The sequence below is a fragment of the Triturus cristatus genome, chromosome 2_2, assembly GCF_964204655.1.
Source record: "Triturus cristatus chromosome 2_2, aTriCri1.1, whole genome shotgun sequence".
NCBI lineage: Eukaryota > Metazoa > Chordata > Amphibia > Caudata > Salamandridae > Triturus > Triturus cristatus.
The window spans coordinates 230,522,087-230,546,235 of NC_140582.1; the positions used below are offsets into that span (position 1 = coordinate 230,522,087).

Consider the following 24,149-nt stretch of genomic DNA (forward strand, 5'->3'; position numbering starts at 1 on the left):
GACCACTGCAGTATTTCAAGCTTAAGAGTTGTCAGTTCTTGGGGTGTGGGTATGACTGCAAAGGTTGGGAAGTCGAGCGTTTCGAAAATCAGACCACGGATGATACTCAAGAATGGTGGATTCGGAATATTGATGGTCATTACTCCTTCGATCTCCAAACCTGGGATCTTCAACAACACTTCCATTCTCGGAAACGGGAGACTGTTGACCAGTGTGATCGATCTCAATCTTCCCGTGTTCAACAAACTTGGCATCAGTCACTGTGTATGCCCACTCTGGTGAGGTGTACTTTTGGCACGGCACTCTTATTCTCTTCGACCTTCTCAAAGCACCTTGGGGTCGATCTACGTCTTCTTGCTCTGCTTTAGATTCTTCAGAAACCGGGGCAAGATCTGTTCTTGGTGCCGATTTCGAGTTTCCCCACCTCTGACTCACGGGCCAAACTCTTTCTGCTTCTGTGGCACCTCCGCGCTCCCTACTGGTACCCTGTGCACTGCTTTCTTCTTCGGCAGAACCCGACTCAGTACTGCCCCCTACAGCACCTTCTCCTTCTTCCGAGTCTCTTTCAGTGTTCTCTTCACGTTCCTGGTTCAGTGCACAACCAGCTGCATCAGCAACCCCTACAGCTTGACTTGCTCTCTCAGATGGCTCTGCCACCTCAACTGGGTTTTCGTTCTCAAGAGGGGCTGTTTCTTCCAGGGGTGCTGGAACTCTATGGGTATGAGAAGCGTGTACCCAGTTCGGCAGTCCCCCACACTTCACTGCCGTATTCGTTATCAGGATTATCTGGTACGGCCCGCGCCAGCGAGCATCCAGGCAACTCTTCCTCACGTGTTTGCGCACCAACACCCAGTCGCCTGGGCACAGGTCGTGGCACAGGACGCTTGCGGCAGGAACCGTTGCTGTCTGCACCTGCTGAGACACAGAACGGACCACGTCAGCCAGGCCTTTACAATAGTCCAAAATCATGTCATCAGTGATGTTAATCAACGCAGTAGGTGGTATTGCTGGCAAGCGCATCACCCTCCCCATTATTATCTCGTGGGGTGACAATCCAGTCCTTCTATCAGGGACACTCCGGAGACTCATGAGAACTAAAGGTAATGCATCTGGCCATTTCAAAGATGTCGAAGAGCATACTTTCGCCATTCGGGCTTTCAAAGTTCCATTAACTTGCTCCACGATCCCAGAAGCCTCTGGTCGGTAGCTGCAGTGCAATCTTTGGTCTACATTTAAAGCAGCACAAAGCAGCTTCATGATCTCGCTGTGGAAATGCATTCCTCTATCTGATTCAAAAGAGGTCGGGAAACCGTACCTCGGGATTAGTTCCCTCAATAACAACTTAGCTACGGTGAGTGTGTCACACTTACGTGTTGGGTAAGCCTCCATCCACCTGGAAAAGACACAAACTATAACTAATATGTACCTCAACCCATTACACTTCGGCATTTCAATAAAATCCAGCTGCATCCTATTAAAAGGCCCACCTGACCTACCTATGTGACTCAACGTCACAGCGGTTCTTTTTCCTACATTCATCTGTTGACAGATAACACACCTCTGACACACAGCCTCAGCTACTGTCCGAAACTTCGAATTGTACCACGTTTGGCGAAACACTCGCATCATTGCGTCTCGGCCAAGATGCACAGCACCATGTATTAGCCTCGCCATAGGACTCAACAAACATTCCGGTAGCACAGCACGTCTATCACTCGAAACCCATATATCCACCTCTCCCTTTCCACATCCCGCTCGTATCCAACTGTCCCGCTCTTGGTCGGTGACCCCATCTTGCAACTGCTTCAGTTCCTCCCATGAGTCTGCCATAGCTAACATTACGGTATAATCTGTTTTCTCTTCGCTTTCCACAACATGATTTTCAGTATAATTACATCGCTGCTCTGCACAAAGTCGAGCTACTTCATCTGCATAATTATTACCCAATGACACAAAATCGGTTCCCTTAGTGTGTGCAGAACATTTAACAACAGCAATTTCATCTGGGCTTTGTAGGGCTTCCAACAATTGTCGTACATAATCCCCATTTCTAATGGGTGAACCAGAAGATGTCATGAACCCTCTCTGGGACCATAGCTGTCCGAAATCGTGAACTACACCAAACCCATATTGGCTATCTGTGTAAATCGTTACACGAATCTTATCAGCGGCCAAACAAGCACGGGTCAGCGCAATAAGCTCAGCCACCTGTGCGGAGTGTACTCCTTCAAGACAAGCGGCTTCAACCACCCCTGTAATCGTACACACAGCAAACGCTGCTCTCAGTCGACCAACACTGTCTCTTAAGCATGAACCGTCCACAAAGAAAATCTCTGTTTGAGTGAAGTACAGTATTTGGGGCACCGAATTGAGAAGGGAAAAAGAAAGGTGTCTCCAGATCGCATTGATGCGATTCTGAGAATGCCAGTTCCGTCGACTCAGAGGGAGGTCAGAATGTTTTTGGGAATGGTGGGCTATTGCCGCCAGTGGATCCCAAACTTCTCCTTTGAAGCGAAGCCTTTACAGCGGCTGACACGAAAGTATGTGAGTGATCCGGGACCATGGGATGACGAATGTTTAAGGTCATTCCTGAGGCTGAGAGAAGCTTTATGCAGCGCTCCAGCTTTAGGGATGCCAGACTATAACAAAGGAATTTGCCTTATTCTGTTGCGAAAAGGAAGGTTGTGCATTAGCAGTGTTGACTCAGAGTCACGGAGGAGTCCGGAGACCAGTTGCCTATTTTTCAGCTACTTTAGATCCAGTAGCTTCTGCGTTGCCCGAATGTCTCAGATCCGTTGCTGCAACAGGTGTCAGTATCGAAAGATGTGAGAGCATTGTGATGGGTCATCCGCTTACTGTTCATGTGCCACATTCTGTTGAGTTGTTGATGACTAGGACTAAAACACAGCACCTCACAAATAACAGGTTGACTCGTTATGAGCAAGTCATCCTTGCTGCAGATAATGTGACGCTGAAGAGGTGTTCTGTTTTAAATCCTGCTACATTGTTGCCTATTCCAAATGTAGATGTAGATGAAGATTGTGAGGACCATGATTGTCTCGATGTTACTGAACTATGCACCATGACATCTTCTGGTTCACCCATTAGAAATGGGGATTATGTACAACAATTGTTGGAAGCCCTACAAAGCCCAGATGAAATTGCTGTTGTTAAATGTTCTGCACACACTAAGGGAACCGATTTTGTGTCATTGGATAATAATTACGCAGATGAAGTAGCTCCCTGCTGTACCGTCTGTATTCTGGGTGGCTGGGGAACCTGCACCTGCGGGACGCCAGTCCCCCCTTTCATCGTCCTAGGTCTGGTTACTGTCTGTACCGCCTCCGTCCCAGGGACCTGAGCTACCTCTTGTTCTGGCTGCATCTGGTTCCATGGGTTCAGGGGACACTTGCGTCTCCAGTGTCCAATCTGGTGACACTGGTGACACGCTGTAGTCTTTTTCAATATCGCCACATCCATCCCTGTCCTAGGGTCTATTGGTCTTGGCCTTCCTTGCCCCTGAGCATTCTGATTTCCTGCCTGATAATTCCCCTGTCTCCTTACCAATGCTTCCCCATTAGACTGTCCCTGAGCGGTTTGCATCTGAACAAGCATCAAGTCATCCTTCAATTTCCTATGCTTAGATTAAATCTCATCAGTACAGTACCTAGCGTACCGCAAAATCTCGTCAACTGGTTTATTCTGCCAGCAGATCAAATGTTGCTGTATCATGAGGCTAACCTCTGGCCTCAATACCAACACAAACTTTGAAACAAACTGTCCCATATCCTTTGTGTCCAACGCATCTAAACCACTGTACTGCTTAAAAGCCTGCAAGAGTCTCTAATAAAATTCATGCACCATCTCCTTAGGTTCCTGCACTGTCCTGTCTATCTTTACCCAATCGATGTCTTGGGGTGAAACCTTCTCCTTTAACCAGGCAATCACTCGTTCATACAACCTCATTACTGCCGGTGATGGACCATTCGTATATACATTTCTCTCCGGCTCTTGAGTTGGCCATTCAAGGGCAGTCTTACATGCCGCCCACAAATCTCCCGGGACCACGATGTCGAACAAAGTATTCAGATCGGTCCACAATACCTTTGAGATCTTAACAAAACGATCAACTTTCTTATACCACTTTACTGGCTTCTCCCTAAGCCGGGGGAAATCATTGGTAAATGCCGCCAAATTGCCCCTACTCCAGGGTACGTACACGTATCCTCCATTCTGCACTTCCCTTAAAGGGAAATTCCCTATCTTTACCTGCCCTCCACCCGGAGGTGGGGTCCCTCCTATCATTCCTCCGGAGTTTTTCTTCCTGGACCACTTTTCTTCCCATTTATAAAGCGCCATCCATATTCGCATGGCCAGGATTAAATCTCTGCTATGGGCCCTCAATCCGACGACCCTTTTCTCCTCCAATTCCTGGTCACTGTACTGCAACCTATGGTTTCCTTGCAATGCTTTAGTTTTAGACAAATCTACCTCGTATCGCCTAACCAATTCTGACAATTTCTCATGTGCAACTCGTGCCTTCCGAGTCACATCCTTCGCCACAAAAAGTATTTCATCCGGTCCATATGTTACCACCCTTTCAAGGGATAAGCTTCCGCTTATTATCTCATCCACTTCTGCTTTTAACCTTACTACATCTATCATCCCGGCTCCCAGGGCTCCTCTCAGCACCTCTCGGCAGACCACCCTTCCTCTACCGTCTTCCTCACATTCCTGGTCCTGCGACCTCCCTTCTCGGAACTTTTCCCTTGGAGCGGACCGATCTCCGAAGCCGACCTGCTCTCTCTCTCTCATTCTTACCCTTGGGTCCTGGCCTCTCAGTGGCGGTACCCATGATCGTAAATCTGATCTCGACTCCATCAGAGACCTCGACCTCTCCGGTCTCTGCTCTCTTTGTTCCCCTGAGGAATCTGACATGGCTGGCAAGGGTGTACTCCATTCTATAGGGTTCAGATTTCGGGTCGTTGCACTCTCCAGGCCACTTTCTGTGACCTCTCTCCTAACCCCCTCAGCTATCTGCCCTGGGTTTTCACCCTCCTCTCTATCTGAGTGATAAATCGAAACAATGGGTCCTATGGTAACCGGTACCTTAAAGGCATCCGGTAACCTCCCCTCTCTCTCACCCTTTGCGCTTGCCTCAGACGGGCTCCTCGTACTCTCTGTTTCTATCGAGATCCTTCCTTCTACTCTCGTCTCTGGTTGGAAGGTTACTCTCCTGTCATCGTCTATCTGAACCAACGTCTCTTCTGGGACCTCTGGGTTATACGGAGGTGGTCTCTCTGACAATAATCGTTCCAATAAGTCATCGTCTATCTCACTCTCATCCTCCTCTTCTGACCTTACGTTCTTTACCCCCTCCGATGTGATCAATAAAGGATACAGCCTATCTCCCTCTAGTGTCTGTACCCTCCATCTTTTCTCCACCGTGTCCCATCTAGCATCCTGATAAGCCCTGATCGACTTTTTCACTCTTTCCTGATTCCTCCCTCTATCCCTATCATGCGCTGCTCTAATCCACGCATGTAGTGCTTCGAACTGTGTTGGCCTTGGCAAAGGTCGTAACCCTGCCATCACAGATTTCAACTGGTACAACACTGCTAGCCTAAACGAACCATACCTCGGGAATGCTAATTCCCCTTCACTTTGGGTCATTTTATGCCAATTCTCAAGCCAAATGATCGTATGCAACCCCACATTCTTTGCCATGTAATGTGCTGGAGTATCCTCGGGAGGGGCTTCTTCTCCCTCTCGAGTAACCACATGCTTATTGCCTCTACACATTTCTCGAAAAACCTTAAAACACTTCATGATTGACAAATTCAAGCTCACGCTCTGTTTACCCCTTGATGTTAAACCCTCCAATAACAGCGCGACTACCACCAACCAACCTATCACAGCGTGACACTCTCTGACGTCACCTCTTCTTGTTCGCAGCAGTTCCCTCTCCTTACTGTTTACGTTTCACGCCTGCATTCATCCCATTCATACACTGGAATAACCGTTTGTCCCAAACAAGTTACTTCTCTGGCTGTCGGTCCACAGCCTCTGACTGTTCGTCCACAGTCTCTCGAAATTGTTGACCTCGGTTGGCAACTGTCTGTCCCCGTCCGACCAGACAGTTCGCCTCTGATAGGTTACAAATACTCAAATCCACATACAGCAACCCACGACCAGCGTCGAGTTGTCATGCACTCACACATTCGCTCCCCCTATCTCGGTCCAGGTGATCGATGGTACCTCACGATCTCCTTTGGGTGGTCAGCAAAATCTACCACGGGTGTCTTCTACACCACATTTCCCGGGCTGCGTGCGCTCACAGCCTGATCTCACGATCACTCAACATTCACTCTGCAAGACATCACACAAAAACAACACCGCAATCTACAGCATCTCATCCTATTCATACTCACTCCACGAACTGCTGCTTCCTGCCGCGCTGCTACTCGCCGTCTATGTTCATCATCCGCCGTCGTCTGCTGGTCACTTTCTGACGATTCACCATTACTTATCGTCTATGGGTCTCAAGGATCACTTATCTTATCTAATCAACCCTCGCTATCGGAAGTAACCATCCGACTCTGCTACCAACTGCTGGGGCCCAATTTTCTTGTATCCAATTATCTCAAGCACCCACTCTGTTTGACTGAACCTTTTTACTTGCCTAATAGCGTGGAGGGAGCAAATACAATTATCAAAGAATACTTCCCGCAATTTGACATAATTGAAGACTCGGAAGTCAATGGCTATTTCTATCGGGGTTTTATTATCAGGAAAAACATCTGCAGATACAAGCACCTTAGCACAAGGCTCAACAGGTAGATGGGTACTAATACAAATGCCACTCTACGAAGAATCCGCATATGACTAAATATGAACAAAAGTACAGCTTCTAAAAGCATGAGGTAGATAAGTACCAAGCTAATGTCGATATTAGGAATCATTAAACCAAAGCATTTATGTCCCTACTCTATGCTGGATGACATCCCTGCTTACCATTCCCTGAAGACACAAGAAATCGTGAAAAGGTGTCAGAAGTGAACTTCCTAAGAAGTCTTCACTTGGAGAGCTTGATCTAAACGCTCCTTCTAGCTCCTCGCCTACCTCTTCTCTCTCTCTGAGCTACTCTCCTCTGCTCTGCTCTCTCTCAACTCTGCTCTCCACCCTCGGGGTGCTGTCCCTAATACGAAACCCCAAAACATAGAACACGCCCCCCGGCACACCTCCTCAACCAGGTCTTCTTCCAGTGATTTTCCATTCGGCTCCGTCCATCTTCCATCGTCCATCAGCTTGGCCTTGAGTCCCAGACACCGTCGGCACGAGGAGTTGCGATTGGCACATTCCAATGCACTCCCATGTCTGGCTTTCTCCATAATTCAACTGTTAGACAAAGACCTTTTTACTAACGAACCAACTGTCCTTGCACCTGCGGTGAGATCATGGGATGGAGAAATACTTCGCATCTTTTAACTCTACAATTTACTGCAGCCCAAAACATCTACTAGAATAAATCACTTGCGGCCTACCGCATTCAGCTAACATAAGAAATACCAGGCCTTTCTCCTCGACGATATATGTGACTTCGGGCCTCTACTAGGTTAAACACACCATTAAACTACATTCTAACATTAGTGCTTTTGCTTTCACATACATGGATAAACGACATACATGAATTAATTCAATCGAGTTACACATTTAGTTTAATACATTGCATTAACGAAAACTACTCGTTACACATTCCTCTAAATACGTTCACATTATGGCTACACATCTCTAACACTTTTATATTGCGATACAGCTGATACATTTCTGAATACATTTCACACGACACATCTGAATATACATTGTCGCGTCCCCTAACGCTTTTACATGACAATATAGCTAAAACATTTCTTAATACGTTCAAGCAGAGATAACTAAAGATACACTCATTATATGCGGGTGCCAACTAACGGTGAGTATGATACACGCCTACAATTTTCAAACCTTTAAGCGCTACCTCAACCTCCACCCCCACAATTAGTAGCCAAGCCATCAGGGCACTTCACTATTCAGTGTTGTATTTTTGCTCAAACAATGATATGTCTGCAACATGCTCTGGATGTTTTTACTTATAACGCCTCATTTAATAAACTTAGGGCATCATTTACAAGGCGTAGGGCAGCGCTGCAAGTCTTTTTGCTGTGCTGCCCTACGCCAATTTGAAAGGGCAGGGATGCACCATATTTATGAGATACAGTGCAGTCCTTTTCTTTAATGCAGTGCTGGTGCACAATTTGGAGGCTAGAGCCAACGCAGGTGTAAGGGTGTCTGCGCTGTTGGCAGGATTGTTTTTGTGCAGGAAGAGTCGCTGTCCTGCACAAAAACAATCCTGAGAAGCGTTTTCCACGTTCTATGTGTGCTGCAAAATGCACCACACATGGAAAGAGGAAAAAACGAGGAGAAATTAAAATATTTATCCTCGTTACTCCTGATCTGGGGAGGCGTAAGGTTTTGGCGCTGCCTCAAGTTTCCGTAATTTTGTAAATTTGGGGCAGCGTTGAAATCCATGGGTGTTGCGAGGGGACACCCACCGCAATGCCCATGGAACGCCTCCTTGGCACAGAGTAAGGCAACGCAGCGCTTTGCTATTCCTAACTCTATATCTATGAGGCCACGCACAGCCATGCAGCGCGGCTTTCAGTCGCCTCATAGATATGATTGAGAGGCCTGCGACACCGGAGCATCAAAGAAAGTGATGCTCCGATGGTGCAGCCCTCTTGTAAATAAACCTCTTAAAGTCAGTTTCTGCAAGACACAAATTCGGATGTTTGCTAAGTCAAGCTTTAAAGGCTACTAGCACTTGAATCACAAATGCCTAGGGATTTCAACTGCTTTTTAATTTCTATTCGCTGCTGCCTATGAAAAAAGGTCTATTGTGCAAAAAGTGGCAGCCTTATTAATTTGTAGCTGTCCTTTCTGACTCCCAGTTGTTAATTCTTAGTTGATCCAATGGAAGGACTATGTTGGTGAGCACCACTGAGTCTTGTAACTTGACCCCACTTGAAGTAAATAGGTACTGAGAAATATGAAGATATTTTTTCTTCTTTCCCTGGATGGAGATCAAGATTGCAACTAGCTAAAAAAAATTGCTGAATCCTCTATGAGCCCACTCAGCCTCAAGAGGAAGTCATTAAGGAGTTTTCCTGCTGCCGACCTTGTACGTTTGTATGATAAAATATCCTATTCTATTTCCCAAACTAATTACTTGGAAATTCATGCCATTTGTCTTTATGGTAACCTGTTTGATAGCAGGAAAGTTTCCATAATAATTTCAAATTACCTTGGTCATATTAATCTTTTTATGAAAATTAGTAAACCAAGGGATGTACCTGTACAAAGTCTTTTGTGATGATTCTGTACCAAGAGCAATGAGCCTTTAGCTCATATCCTCTGCACTTTAAAACACCTTCTAGCATATTGTGCGCATTTTAGCTAAAATAACTTTTATGCTGTATTTATTGAATTATGTGCATATTTTGTGTAAGTTTTAATTTTTTCGGTATTCACAAACAAACAATTTAATAGTAACTTTACAACTGGGGAGGTTTACCAGTTGGGGCGGAAAACTCCAAATATAAATACAAATGCCTGTCCTATTGTTTTATGTGCAGTGTTCTTTAACCCGACTGCGGAGTCCACAGTCATAAGTTACTATTAAATCATTTGTTTGTGAATACCGAAAGAGAGTAAACTTACACAAACGTGTAAGTTTACCTTTGTGAATTTGGGCCCTATGGTGCCAGATGTACGACCATGTCATTTTGCGAGTTGCAAATTACGCTCAATTGCGACTCACAATTTTTGACTCGCAAAATGACATGCAAAACAGTGTCCAAGAGACACTGTTAGCGATTCTCAAAGGGGTCGCAAATTGCATGCCTCATCAATATTCATGAGGCACTCGCTATTTGCGACTCCATTGAGAATGGCTGGCCCTCCCAGGTATGGTGGCCTGCTGGGCTCAGCAGACCTCCATGTTTGGGACTGCTTTTAAATTAAGCAGTATTTTTTTTTAAATGCAGCCTGTTTTCCATAAAGGAAAACGGGATGCATTAAAAAAAAAAAAATGTTTTCGTTTAATTTTTTAAGGGCAGGTAGTGGTTCCTGGGACCACTGCCTGCCCATAAAAAATATTCTCCCCTGCATTTGCAATGGGGAAGGGGTCCCCAGGGGACCCCTTCCCAATTGCGACTGCATTACCACCCTCTTGAAAAGGGCGGTAAATTGCAATTATTTTGCAAAACATTCATACATGGGGTTGAGAGTCGCAATTAGGAAGTGACGCTCTTGGAACGCCCCTTCCTAATTGCGAATCGCAAATCTTATTTAGCGAGTCGCAAAAAAACTGTCAACCACCTCTGGATCAATTCATTTATTGGTATAAAGGTACAGTTCTTGGACATTAACAGTGTTGTCATGGGTAATGTCAATGATGAGCTGATATGTTATGACATTAATGATTTCATTTGAGATGCTCTCTGTAACATCTTATTAAGGTCATAAGCAGTGTATTGAGGAATTTGTTTTGGTTTACATAGCTAACCACAAGTGGCAAATGCCAGGTTGTGTTTTTTAGAGGTCCTCTGATCCATCAACAGAAAGTGTCACCTCCCTCCTATTGTGTGGAGAATCCACTGAGAATCTGTGGTTCCACATGGATCATTAAGAGAACGTAATGGATAGATATGTATTGTTCATCACAAAAAATACCATGAAGAGTAGATCTCTTTTGGGCATTTTGTCTGTGAGATGGTTCTATGTCAGAAAATCCAGAAATATGTGGCTCCTGCTCTGGATTTTGATCCTAGATGGAAGAGCTCAGGCAGTGATAAAACTCTCAAGTGTTTATTTACCTTAGAGATGGATATCCAAGCAATGCATTTCCACTGTATATAATATAGTTTGAGGCAGAATACCAGCTGATTAAATCTCTTCCGTACTCACAATACACCTCTTCTGGTTAGTTAGAATTACAGAAGTCCCAGAAAGATCCTTTTCGTAACGTGAAATGAATTGGTGCACTTGTTGTGGTGTATTATTGTCAAGACCTTATAATGAAATGTTTCACTTTATATCCATTCAGTAAAGCCCTGTGCAAATTAAGATCTATCACATTAGCCAGAGTTTGCAATGACAATTATGAACACTAGCAGACTGCAATATTTAGACCACCCAGAGGCCTGTTAAAAACTGTGAAAACAATAAGTGTGAATATGGCAGGAGATCCCATATATCCTTTGGGAATTTCCCAAGAGGGGTGTACCCATTTGGAGTGCACTCTAGCCCTTTCCAATTGCAGTTAGGGGGTGCTCCACGACATATGCTTCCCACAATAACACAATGATCCCTTGCTTTGGCATTCGGGCCTCATGGCCCATGCAAGCAAAGTAATTGTAAGCCCTTGCAATACCTAGATCACAAGCTCCCAAAAGGCAGTTTGTGTCTATATGTATAATCTCCATTACATTTATGCATAGCTATACTTAGTTATGCACCCAGAGTATACATTATTTATGTTGCCCTGCACTAGAAAATGCATACTACCATTCTTTGTTATCACCAACACTACTCAATACATTTCTTAGGAACCGACTATGTATGTATGTATGTGTATGCAAATGTGGTATTTGTATGAGTCTTAATGTGTCTTTCTCGATTGCTTGTTCATTGTGTATGTACTGGTAAAGTGTGCCTTCAAGGGATTTTTTGAAAGACTGAATTATATAACTTGACTATAGGATAAAGATATACCTATAGGTGAGGTTTATCTCAGAGTGCATATATCATGAAGTTGTATACTATGCTTTAGTCATATATATACATACAAATCATTTCAACCAGATTAAAACAATTGAATAATCAGAAAGGACAAAAGGTGTGTGAAAAAAAGTTAATTTATGTCAATAAATGGTATTCAGGGTACCTAAAATTTAGACAGTTTTACAAAATTTGGGAGGAAATAATACATTCAATGATTCCTCCACTTAACAGTAAATCAAACACTTTTCCTTGGTGATACTTAGCAGTTATCTAGAAAACAGTGTGATAGTCGACGTTTCAGTCTTTACATTTCAGTTCATAAGACCATCTTCAGGACTGGTAATTTAAAAGTTGACCCCTGGAAGTTTAATGGTTATCCAGGCATCTTTCAAAAAGAAGAAAAAGAGCTTGTGACAGATAGATCGACTGGCAGTGATTCGGCGGTCTCGTCTGCAGAGTGAAGTCAAAGAGCACTTTGACTTCACTCTGCAGACGAGACCGCCGAATCACTGCCAGTACTCTCTGAGGGAAGACATGAACGCCCGAGGTCATTTACCGGTTTTCTTGGTTTCGAGTACTTTAGTTACGACATCGATCTATCTGTCACAAGCTCTTTTTCTTCTTTTTGAAAGAAGCCTTAAAGAACTAGTATGCTGTGAAGTTGAATTGAATGATAGACGACTCGCTCAAGTCGAACTAAATGACACGGGTCTCCTCTACCCGCTAAAACGAGATTTACTACACCAGGACCACCAAATCCGCATTGGTCTTTGAACGTGGAGATTAGAAATTTCGACAAATGCCTGGTTAACCATTAAACGTCCAGGGGTCAACTTTTAAATTACCAGTCCTGAAGATGGTCTTATGAACTGAAATATAAAGACCGAAACGTCGACTATCACACTGTTTTCTAGATAACTTCTAAGTATCATCAAGAAAAAGTGTTTGATTTACTGTTAAGTGGAGGAATCATTGAATGTATTATTTCCTCCCAAATTTTGTACAACTGTCTAAATTTTAGTTACCCTGAATACCATTTATTGACATAAATTAACTTTTTTTCACACACCTTTTGTCCTTTCTGATTATTCAATTGTTTTAATCTGGTTGAAATGATTTGTATGTATATATATACGACTAAAGCATAGTATACAACATCATGATATATGCACTCTGAGATAAACCTCACCTATAGGTATATCTTTATCCTATAGTCAAGTTATATGATTCAGTCTTTCAAAAAATCCCTTGAAGGCACACTTTACCAGTACATACTATTTACCCAAGCCCTCAAGGGTATATTGGGTTGTCCACTGTATATTTCATGTTCATTGTGTAGTCACTTCTATGACACATCGCTCTGATTAAATTACTGACACAATAGGAAGGCAGTTAAACTTATCTCACCATAACCAATTGCCCCAATATGACTAATTCCCTTAAACCACGTTATTCCCAAAATACATAGGCATTTCCTTTGCAAGGTTTGGTCATCATTACTGCATTTCACAATACAGGCTTTATTAATGCCCATGTGGCTTTTTAGTAACCTCTTCTACTACCTTATACAATGTTTTTATCAGTTTGAGACTGAGAATACCACCATTGAAGTTCCATGTTTGAGTATTGTTTTTTAATGTGAGAAAATGTATGGCTAAGATATTTGTCTGTCAATTCATGGCCCTGTTTTGGTTTCCTAAATTTCTCTGGAGCCAACCAGTTCAGGTTCAGTACAGAAGTGGTGTTGTGGTACATTAGGTTGCTGGCCATTTTTCCTGTCAACGTGGGTCCAACCGCCTTGCAAATGTCTTCAAATTCTGAAATATTGTTAAGAACGATATATATTTTTGCTTCTCTCTGTGCTCTGTTCACTGTGCATGTGGATGATAGTATAGGCTCTGGTTCTAGAGATTTTGGGGCCCATTAGGATGGCGGGCGGATCGCCCCCACCGGGCTGGCTGTAGCCACCGGCCTGGCAGGAGCGATCCGCCCGCCATCCTTCCATGATTGACTCCCCGCCACATTAGGATGGCTGGGGGGGTCCGCTGCGGACGGGAAGACCGTCCGCCGCCTTTCCACTCGTCGACCGGGCGGAAAACAGCCACAATATGGTGGCGGTGTCTGTAAGACACCGCCTACCATATCATGATGCCGGTGGAGACTCGCCTTTCCATGGCGGCGTGGCCGCCATGGAAAGGCATGCGGTTTCTGCTTTTGGGGGCCTGTTGCGGGCCCCCACAGTGTTGGGAGGGGGTGGGGGTGCACATGAGGGGTACCTATGGTACCCCCATCATTGCCATGCACTACCTGGCAGGCACCACGTGGTGCCTGCCATGTAGTGCATGGCAATGCCCTGCACCGTACTTTCACATTGCGAGCGGGTCTGCAGCCAGCAGATCCACCCGCAATGTGAAAGGCACAGGATGCGCCCGCCAGTGTGGCGGGCGCATCCTGATACAAATGGCGGGACCACTGCAACTTCGGCGGTCGGTCCCTGGCTCCCTTACGAGTCCGCCCGCCATCGTAATGGACCCCTAAGTTAGGGTATGACGAAATCGGATGTTGGATCTGATTCCATATGAATTGATTGGATCTGAATAGTCTTATGTGCAATGTTATGGGTGAATGTGATCATGGAAACATCCAGCTAATCGTGTAGCTCCATTAACAACTTGGGTCAAACCGAAAGTGTGCATTTATTTGATACATTCTATAGCAGGTCCATTATCAGATTTTTCTTTCTGTAAATTGAAGTTAAATGTACTTTATTGAGGTGCAAAGGTTTACAAACCGGGTAAAATGAATCGGTAAGTTAAAGCTTTCTACTGACAACTTATGTCACGTGTGAGTCATAAGATAAAATCCTGCTAAGAATTCCTCTACTTTCCATTTTTCCTAGGTTCATAAATAGAGTAGCAGTACCATCTACCATGTACAGCTCTTTGAAGTGGCTAAAGTGTGATATGAAGAATTAAAATGAAAAAATAATCTATTGTTGAAATCCATACCCTTTAAACAATATGCTACTGCTTTGAATACTATTTACCTGGAATAGCAAACTCGGGCCTTTATCCTTTTTTCAAACCCTCATCTGAATGCTCCTTTAAGACTTGATCTATAGTTAAACTGTAGTTTCTCCCATGAGGAATCACTGCATCTGGATCTAAATCAACTGGACAATCTGAAGCCCAGTGGGGAAGGAGTGTATCTGCTCTGGATTTGCCGATCATATCGTTGGCTTCTCCAGAAGGCTCTGCGATCTGAAGTTCCTTTATTTGTTCTTTATAAAGAGATAAGCATTTTATTGTCTGTTGTTTTGATTATCCAGAAGGAGAAAAGTGCTTTGCCTAGCTAAAGGAAGAGGAAAAGGTGTGTATTCCAGTTAATGGTAGGATTGTTGTTTTTTCACCCAAGAGATTCTCAGGACAAGTAGAAAGGATGGAGCAATGATCATATACAATGTAAACACTTCTACATGTTGATAAGTTGTCACTAACACACTGGTAATGTGGCTTGTGAAATGTCTCCAAATGTCTCCCATCTAGGCTTTGGATGGGTTTTGCTATTTGTACTGCATATACATTTCAGCCATTTTCTCAAATCTACAGTAATTGAAAAACCCAGAAAATGCACAATCCAGTTCAGGGACAACCTTGATTGGCAGTTCGGGCTGAACTGCTCCCATGAGGAACAAGGTGAAACTGATTTGCATATGGCTGGGTCCAAACTGAGTTGGCATGGTGAGCAAAATAACGATGGGTTGCAGTGCTACCCCAAGCTATTGCCAGCAGTTAGATTTATTGCAAGAGCTTCCAATCACCTTTTGTGTGTTTCAAGTACCGCTCTAAGTGGCATGGGTTTGCCCAGACGTGGGTCCCAAGCTCACTGTGACAATGGAACCAAGCTGTACCTGGTTTGTGAGCCCATATCTAGGGTGAAATGGTCCTGAGTTGCTTGTGTTCCGGTTCAGGGAGGACCTGGCTTGGCAGATTGGGCTGGACTGTTCCCATGAAGAACAGGGTCAAGACTGATTTACATCTGGCTGAGCACAATCTGTGGTGGCATGGTGGGCAAAAGAACAATGAGTTGGGATGCTACCACGAGCGATTGTAAATAGTGAAACAAATTGCAAGTATTTCTCACATCACCTTTTGTGTGTTTCATGCACCATCCTAATCAGGCTCTAGGGCGGTGTGACCGGTGCCACTGCACCGGGTGCTGACTTCCGGAGGTGCTGTGTTTTCAAGTATATTTTTATTTAAAAGTACCTGTTACCAAATTCTTGACCTCCAGCAATTTGCAGGCAACAATAAAAGTGTCAAAATAACTCAGGTGATTAATGTTCCTCCTGGGGAGAGATTGGAGTGTTGTCTAGTGGCTGTGACCAAACTGTGGTGGCATTGTGGGCAAAAGAATGATGGGTTGGGATGCTTCCACAAGCAATTGCAAGTAGTTAGAGAAATTGCAAGCATTCCTCTCATCGCTTTTTTGCGTTTCATGTACTGTCATAAGTGACATGGGACTGCCGTGAGGTGGGTCCCGTGCTCACTGTGTCACTGGAACCAAGCTGTACCCGTCTAAGGAGCCCATAGCTAGGGTGAAACCGGCCCTGGGTTGCTTGTGCTCTGGTTCAGGGAGGACCTGGCTTGCCACTTAAGGCTGGCCTGCTCCCATGTGGACCAGGGTCAAGACTGATTTGCATATGGCTGGGTCCCAACTGAGGTGGCATGATGAGCAAAAGAATGATGGGTTGGAGTGCTACCCCAAGCTATCGCCAGTGTTTAGACTAAATGCGAGAGCCTCCGATCACCTTTTGTGTGTTTCATGTACCGCCCTAAGTGGCATGGGCATGCCCAGACGTGGGGTCTATGCTCATTGTGTCACTGGAACCAAGCTGTACCCGGCTGATGAGCCCATAGCTATTGTGAAACTGGTCCTGAGTTTGTGTGCTGGTTCAGTGAGGACCTGGCTTGGCAGTTCGGGCTGGACTGTTCCCATGAGGAACAGGATCTAAACTGATTTGCATCTGGCTGGGTCCAAACTGTGGTGGCATGGTGAGCAAAAGAACGATGGGTTGAAATGCTACCCCGATTGATTGCCGGTAGTTAGAGAAATTGCAAGCATCCTACCATCACCTCTTGTGTGTTTCATGTAGCAGCCTAAGTGGCATTGGTCTACCCAGACATGGGTCCATGCTCATTGTGTCACTGGAACCAAATTATACCCAGCTGATGAGCCCATAACTAGGGTGAAACCGGTCATGGGTTGCTTGTGTTCCGGTTCAGGGAGGACTTGGAGGTTCAGGCTGAACTGAACTGATTTGCATATGGATGGGTCCAAACTAAAGTGACATAGTGAGCAAAAGAACAATGGGTGTGCATGCTATCCCGAGTGATTGCTAGTGTTTAGACAAATTGCTGGCATTCCTCCAATCACCTTTTGTGTGTTTCACTAGCTGGGAACTCATTTTCACATCCACATACAGGAAAAAAAATTCTTTTGAAACACTCCTCAGATTGCAATACTGATTTTGTGATTTATGATAGAAAACGTCCATGCGGACTCACCTATGTGGGACATACGTCGCGCAAAATAAAAGTCACTATTACAGAACACAAAAGTATGATTAGAACCCAAGACAATAATTAATGTCTTGCAGTACATTGATTGAGTCAACATCATTCCATTCCACAACTATGTTTCACCATACTTGAAAAGGTCATTGCTAAAAGAGGTACAGATACACACACCCTGCTAGCACGCAGGGAAACGTTTAGGATAAAATACCTTGACACTTAAAGCCCGAAAGGTCTCAATGATCAATATGAAATGGTGTGTTTCCTGTGAGCGCACAAATTATTCACGTCTGTCTTAATGTTTGCTCTGGTTCATGTACCTATGTCTCTTAAATACTATCGCTTGTTGTAAATCACACAAAAACTACCCGTTCCTTACAAGCTTTACCTTCACACTGCGGGATATTTGTTGTTTCACATTTAATCTTTACACTTCGTTGCTTGATATCTTCATATCACAACTGATCTCGACTTATAATCTCTTAAATGTACAATGATCGCTGTATCTGCACAGTTTTCGACACAATATATATTAACATCATTTATTCCCAGTGTGTTTGCTTTTCATCTTATTTCCCTGAAGAAGGGTTGCACCCGAAATGCATTGGGGTCTGAAAGCTTCAAGAGAGATGCACACTTTATTGCACTAGATTCTTTTTATTATATTCAGATTGAAATCAACATATTGTTTTGATGTGTAAAAGCCTTGAATTTTGCTTTACTAGTTTGAACTGTAAATACAAAAAAATGGTTTACTCATGGTTTTGATTTCTTGAAATTTTTCCGTACTGTATGTTAAGAATTCGTTAACATTGTTGAAACCTATCAGGTTCGTTTTGCTGTGCGCCTTGCAAGAGCACAGAGTGTTCTTCGTGCCCAAATCTGTGATTATTATATTAGGGACAGTGGCAGATCCCGCAAACGAAGCCGCACGCATTGTTTCATTTTATTTATTAGCAAGAACATTGCTGGCATTCACATTACTGAAGGTGTGCAGGTTGAGACATATTCATAGTCACAATCAATTAGAGTCAGAAGTGCACTAGGGCCCGTGGGAGTGGTCAACTCAACAGGCAAATAATAATGAGCTTTTGATTGTGCACACTTTTTTGCTTGCAGACAGGTCTGTCCAGAGTTCGAAATTAAAAGACAGACTTGATAAGTTTGCTATTACTGAGGGTGTTTTAAAAAATAATGACCACCTATCCCACAATAGAGACTGTTGCGGGGATTCTGCTCATGCACAGTACTACGCACAGGAAACAAGGACCTCAGTGAATTGTGGTGTACCAAAAACTCACCTCAGTACCCAGAACCCCCAATCCGACTAGCATCAGTGTCTCATTCGTTCTTCGTATCATTTCGAAGCTACCAATGATTAGACAACCCAGAACAAGCGACTTAGGATACTCTCAGGAATGGTGGGAACAAGAACACCCTTTCGTTGTTATTCTCATATCAGTCCACAACATGAGTAATCAGAGACACAGAAAAGTTTAAAATGTTTCTTTTTAACTACGTGCTCTAAGATGCAGTATTTTGGCCAACATAAGCAAAGAAATGATCAGAAATAAAACCATCAGCATTGTTACAATTCCATAGAAAATGAAGGGAGAAATCATATTATAATGATAGTGGAAACAAGTCCTATAATACCTTATGTACCACCCTCCCCTGGCTAATAAGCTAGTTTTATATAATAATAGAAGGTCTCTAGGTTTCAGTGGGGAACCCCATACCTCAAAGATCAGCTTAGGTGAATCACATCACAGGATCAGCACTGCTCTCTGTGTCTGGAAAGGTTTTTATCCAATTGTGCCTGAATCATGCATGCAAATGCAATATTAAAGGCACCCGAGTTTCAGATATTTGCAGCTGTGTGTTTGTTGGGTCTAGAGCGTGGGCTGATCAACCTGAATTCAACAGCATACATTGTTATTTGACCTTGACGGCTTCTGCACACAGTGTTCAGACTAAGGTCGCGATGCACATCTAGGGATGTGAAAAACAGACCGTTCTCATGTGAAGAATAAGCAAGCAAGCAGTTTTACTTGTAATAACAGCTACCTGTAGTGTCGAGTTCAAAAGCAGCAAAGTAGCAAGATGGCGTTAACATCTAAAACGCTTATGCTAACATAGCAATGTGTGCAGGCAAAAACCTGTTTTCACTACAAGACCAAATCTTCTTTGAATTGTTGAGCTTTCTTTTCTTTGGATTGAAGTTGTCTAAAATCCGGAATCTGCATGGGAGTTATAGTATTTAACAGAAGTGAGTGCTCTTGATAAGCCACTTCAACATCATTTTGACTCTTAGCAATAGCTTCTGACATAGCTTGTAACTCATTAACATCTCTATCAATGTCAGGAGGTTGGCTTGGCAAACTGATAGTAATAGCAGCCCTATGAGGGAAAGAGGTACAATGGATACAAAGGTTAATCCCTCAATCTCCCTGAATGGATATAGTTCTTAAAGTTAAATAATTGTATAGAACTCTTAAGAGTGATTCCTGTGAGAGAAAAATTGGGGTACAGAGTAAGGAAAGGGAAGAAGAAAATACTTCTGCATTCTTCTGTCACATTAAGAGCTTCTCAAGCTAATGACTAGCATAACACCTGTATTAAATGAATTAACCGTGAAACTGGCATATAACCCACAAACATTTGTATGTAACTAAATGAATCATTCAGAAGAGTGAGAAGTGCTGAGACCTTATTGGCACAAGGAAATACTTGGGACCCTGAAGGGTGGGAGATGTGAGCAGACCACTCCCACGCCATCTTGAAATTCTGAATCTTCAATGATGAGTAAGCAGGTAAGCACATCTGTGGAGTCACCGCAATGGACGAAAGCAGAGGGAATCACAAGTCAAGGAGGTAGCCAAACAGAGCAAAGCTGAGACGTGTACAGCCAGTAACTAAGCAAGAGCAGGGGCCCCACAAGAAATTAAAAGTTTCCATTCACCATTTTCCTAGTTCTGACCATATTTATCAGTGCCTGGAACTAATGTGATTGCTCTACTGCCTCTGCTGGCTCAGAACCTGTGGCAACTGCAGTGTGTGTGTATGTGTGTGTGTGTGTGTGTGTGCACACGTGTGGGCATGTGGTTCAGTGCGTGTGTGCGTATGTGTGTGTGTTTGTGCCCCAGTCACCAATAGCTGGTGCTTGACAATCTCCAGAATATCTTTTAAACTCAATAGTCTCTGTTTCTCTGGGAATCTTTTTTTCTGTTCTCCGAATAGGAAACCTGACAGATCTTCACCATATAAATCACGAGTGCCAGGTCACCGTAAGATCCAACTTTCTAACTTATGCTTTTTTTGAGTATGCACATTGTTAGTGCACCCCATTAACTGAACCTTGATAAACAAATTAGTTAACGCTCCTGTGCTGCTTAAGCATTTGAGAGCAGCAATGCACAACATCACTTTCACACGTTTAACGTACACTATGGCACTACCTTAATATGACACTACATTAATGTGTACATGTAATGTACAATGTTCCAGATGCCCTCAATAATGCCATAGTCTAAACTTGCCAAATCAAGTCATATAGAGCAGAGAGTAACCAAACAGTTTCTCCTACAAGTCTGCTAAAAATCATGCAAGCCAGGCGTTAGGGTTTTCTTTGCTGTCTGAACTACTGACCAATGAAGAGATACATATCACCAATTAAAGAATTATTCCTCCAATTGAAAGTCAACAATATGTATTCACTAGTAAAGTAGCCAGAGGACTATTTACCGCTCATGCCTTTCCAGCATTCAAGTTTAACTGCCAATCTCAGAACCTCCCTATGATAAAAAACCACATGTCTTCTTAAGAAGCAAAACATTCTTACTCCAAATTGGCTGTTAATATCACATCGGGTCAGTTCAGATCAGTACACAGTCAGTGAACAGTATTAATCCAGTAAATCTTTGAAGGATCATGGGTTTTCATTGTGTAATCTGAAGTTAAGATTATTAGAATATCTTCCATGGATCAATTAACTGTACCAGGGGCAGCACCTGCTACCCCAAGCTTGCCTTTGATACATATGTAGGACTATATGTAGGTATAGTCCTACATACATATGTTATGATGTGGCAATATTGCTTCTGTTAGGTAGCTTTGAATAACTCCTCACCTTTATTCAAATCACACTATTTACTGCTCCCTTCTATTGTTGTTGATAAAGTTTTCTTTTCCAGCCTTCACCCTCCTATGTTCAGCATTCTCAGATTATTTAGTGTACTTTAATGTACCGTTCAACATTATTGATATTGTTGAGGCTCACTTTCTTGGTTATAGATCATGATTATTGTGTACGATGTACCCATGAAATCTTTCTTAAATATGCCAGTAAGGATATATCATAACACAGAACTATATTTGCCTTCTGTAATTTCCATTCCTTTGCCTACCCTAACTATTCATCAGCAACTAGGAGGCTGTTGTGAGGCTAAAGCTAGGATACGTGGTAAACCCTGGTTTGTCATCGGTATAAAAGCTGCATGATGTCACTTAAGCTACTTCTTTCATTTGATGGCTCAACGTTCATGGTACTCTGGTGGCGTAGCTAGACTTTTGGCCACCCGTGACCCACGGCAGCCACATGTAAGAGAGGGGTGGAAGGGTGCTGGCGATTCCTGCGTTTGCTGCCCATGATGCCGCAGGTAAGGGGGGAGGCTGCTGCCCTCACAACTCGTGCCGGCCTCCCTTGCTACCCCACTGTGGTACTCCCTACAAAACCATTGATATCTACTCGATCCATATGTGGTAAAAATGTTTACTGAAACAGGCTTTAATTTGAATAAACCTTCCTTTTACATTTCAGATTTTTATTGGCGAGATATCCATGTATTTTATAAAATCAACTAGAGAAAATCTGATTGCACAAGAGAAAATGATCGTGACAGGAGATTGCTGCTACCTAAACCCACTGCTACGAAGAATTATTCGATTCATAGGTAATGGGGACACTTGCTTCTTGACTTCACTAAACTAGAGATCACTGTCTAAAGCTGTCATAATTTACGTGATTCCATAAGCCATCATTAATTCCTGCTCTTTGTAAAAAGCCTCATTATCACTTGCTTTTTTCTTCTTGCTTCTCGCTTATACTCTTATTTATGCAATTACAAATCCTCTGTATGATATGTTTTCCAGTTCATATTTTTGATGCAATGAATTTTCAAAATATTTGCAAAATACCAAAAGCATGTTTTTACTCTGATTCCATCAAGTTGGTTGATAGTCGTTAGATACACCTTGAAATGATTGTACTTAATATCGACCCCCAGAATATCATGATACAAGAATATTAAGGTCAGAATATTGAAAGGTAAGTGCATACAGAGAAGCATGGATTTACTGGTCCTAAATTCACATCTGGTCCTAAATTCACATCTAAATTCACTACTGCAAGCACCGGGACACCTCCGTTGGAGGTAGCTGCGCGCTCTACAAATGACAGTAATAATAATAATAATAATAATATGTACCTTGAAGATATATGTACCACATAGGTGCATATATGTGGTGGTAGATATAGAAAATCTGGACGTACTTACCTGTTGACATATTGTTCGATATTTTGTCCTCAAGATTGCTTCCCTTTGATTTTCTAGGTTTGAGATTCAGGGTGCAAACTCTCGAAATGATTAAGTAAAGGGTTGACCCTGCTGAAAGCCATACATTGATTTTTAAGTTGCTTAAATGCAGCCGTTGTCACTCAACCCACTGAACTGTTCCACTGATTATGTAACATGTATAACATCAGCAAATCACTTGCCTTTTAACCCCTTCCATGCGGCGCCGATTCCCGCTGAGCGCTGACCATTTCTTGCGCGGGCGTGGTCATGACGGAACGGTTCCGTCATGAGCACAGCTCAACCGACGCTCATGACGGAACCGTTCCGTCATGAGCGCCGAAGGGGTTAATAATCAAATTGAAATTGGATGGTCTGACTCAGAGAGGCATGCATGGCCCTTGGAAATAGAAAAAAGCAAAATAGAAAAATCTCCTTATAAGATTTCTCTTATGTTTGGAGCAAATGACTAATTATTATGTGTGATTCTCAAAAAGTGTTAGGACCCTGTGCTTCGGAATATTGAGGATGGAATATTGAGTTGCCACAATATTGTAAACAAAATATAAAAAACCAGAATATTTGGGAGACAAGTGCATATAGGTAAGTTTAGATTTGCTATTCTTAACTTCACATCTATGAATTTTACCATCAAGGTATGTAGAAGTGTAGTTAGGTGTAGAACACCTATACATATTTGTCTGTTGATATTTTGGTCAGAATGTATTGTCGCATCGATATTCCATCCTCAGTATTCTGGATCTACACCATGGGAGGAGTAGTCTTACTATGGGATTCTCAAACAGTGTAAGGAGTAATCAGAGTAATCTATACTTGTCATAGTTGCCCATAAATATTCACATATGTAACATTACCTCATTTACATTTTTCACCAAAAATTAGAGATATGTCCATTTTCTTGTTTAACATCTCTTTAATTTTTCTATGTGGAAAATATTTTTCCCGTATATATATATATAGTCAAATTCCATCTTCACTTTTAAAAGGTACTTAATCCTATTGTTTTCAGGAGCAAATAATACTGCATTTTTGCAAAATCGTGGGTGTTCACATTCTTTTTTTCATATAGAAATGCCTCTACCCCAACCCAACACCTAATGTGCAGCAACTCCATAAATTCTGTACATCTGAATTGGAAATTCACTCTTGGAAGGGGATT

The 24,149-nt window shown here is 43.0% G+C and overlaps 1 protein-coding gene across 4 annotated transcripts in view; it reads left to right on the plus strand.

The window, feature by feature from the left end:
* The window catches only part of PLPPR1 (phospholipid phosphatase related 1), a 630,074-nt gene that overhangs the window by 529,168 nt on the left and 76,757 nt on the right, over window positions 1-24,149 (plus strand). For all 4 annotated transcript variants that reach the window (XR_014978090.1, XR_014978091.1, XM_085641280.1 and 1 more), the window contains exon 5: window positions 22,216-22,348. Coding sequence is in view for 2 of the 4 variants with exons in the window: in XM_085641280.1 (XP_085497406.1) it covers window positions 22,216-22,348 (133 nt within the window). In the remaining 2 variants the exon portion in view is untranslated. The remainder of the gene's footprint in view (window positions 1-22,215; window positions 22,349-24,149) is intronic.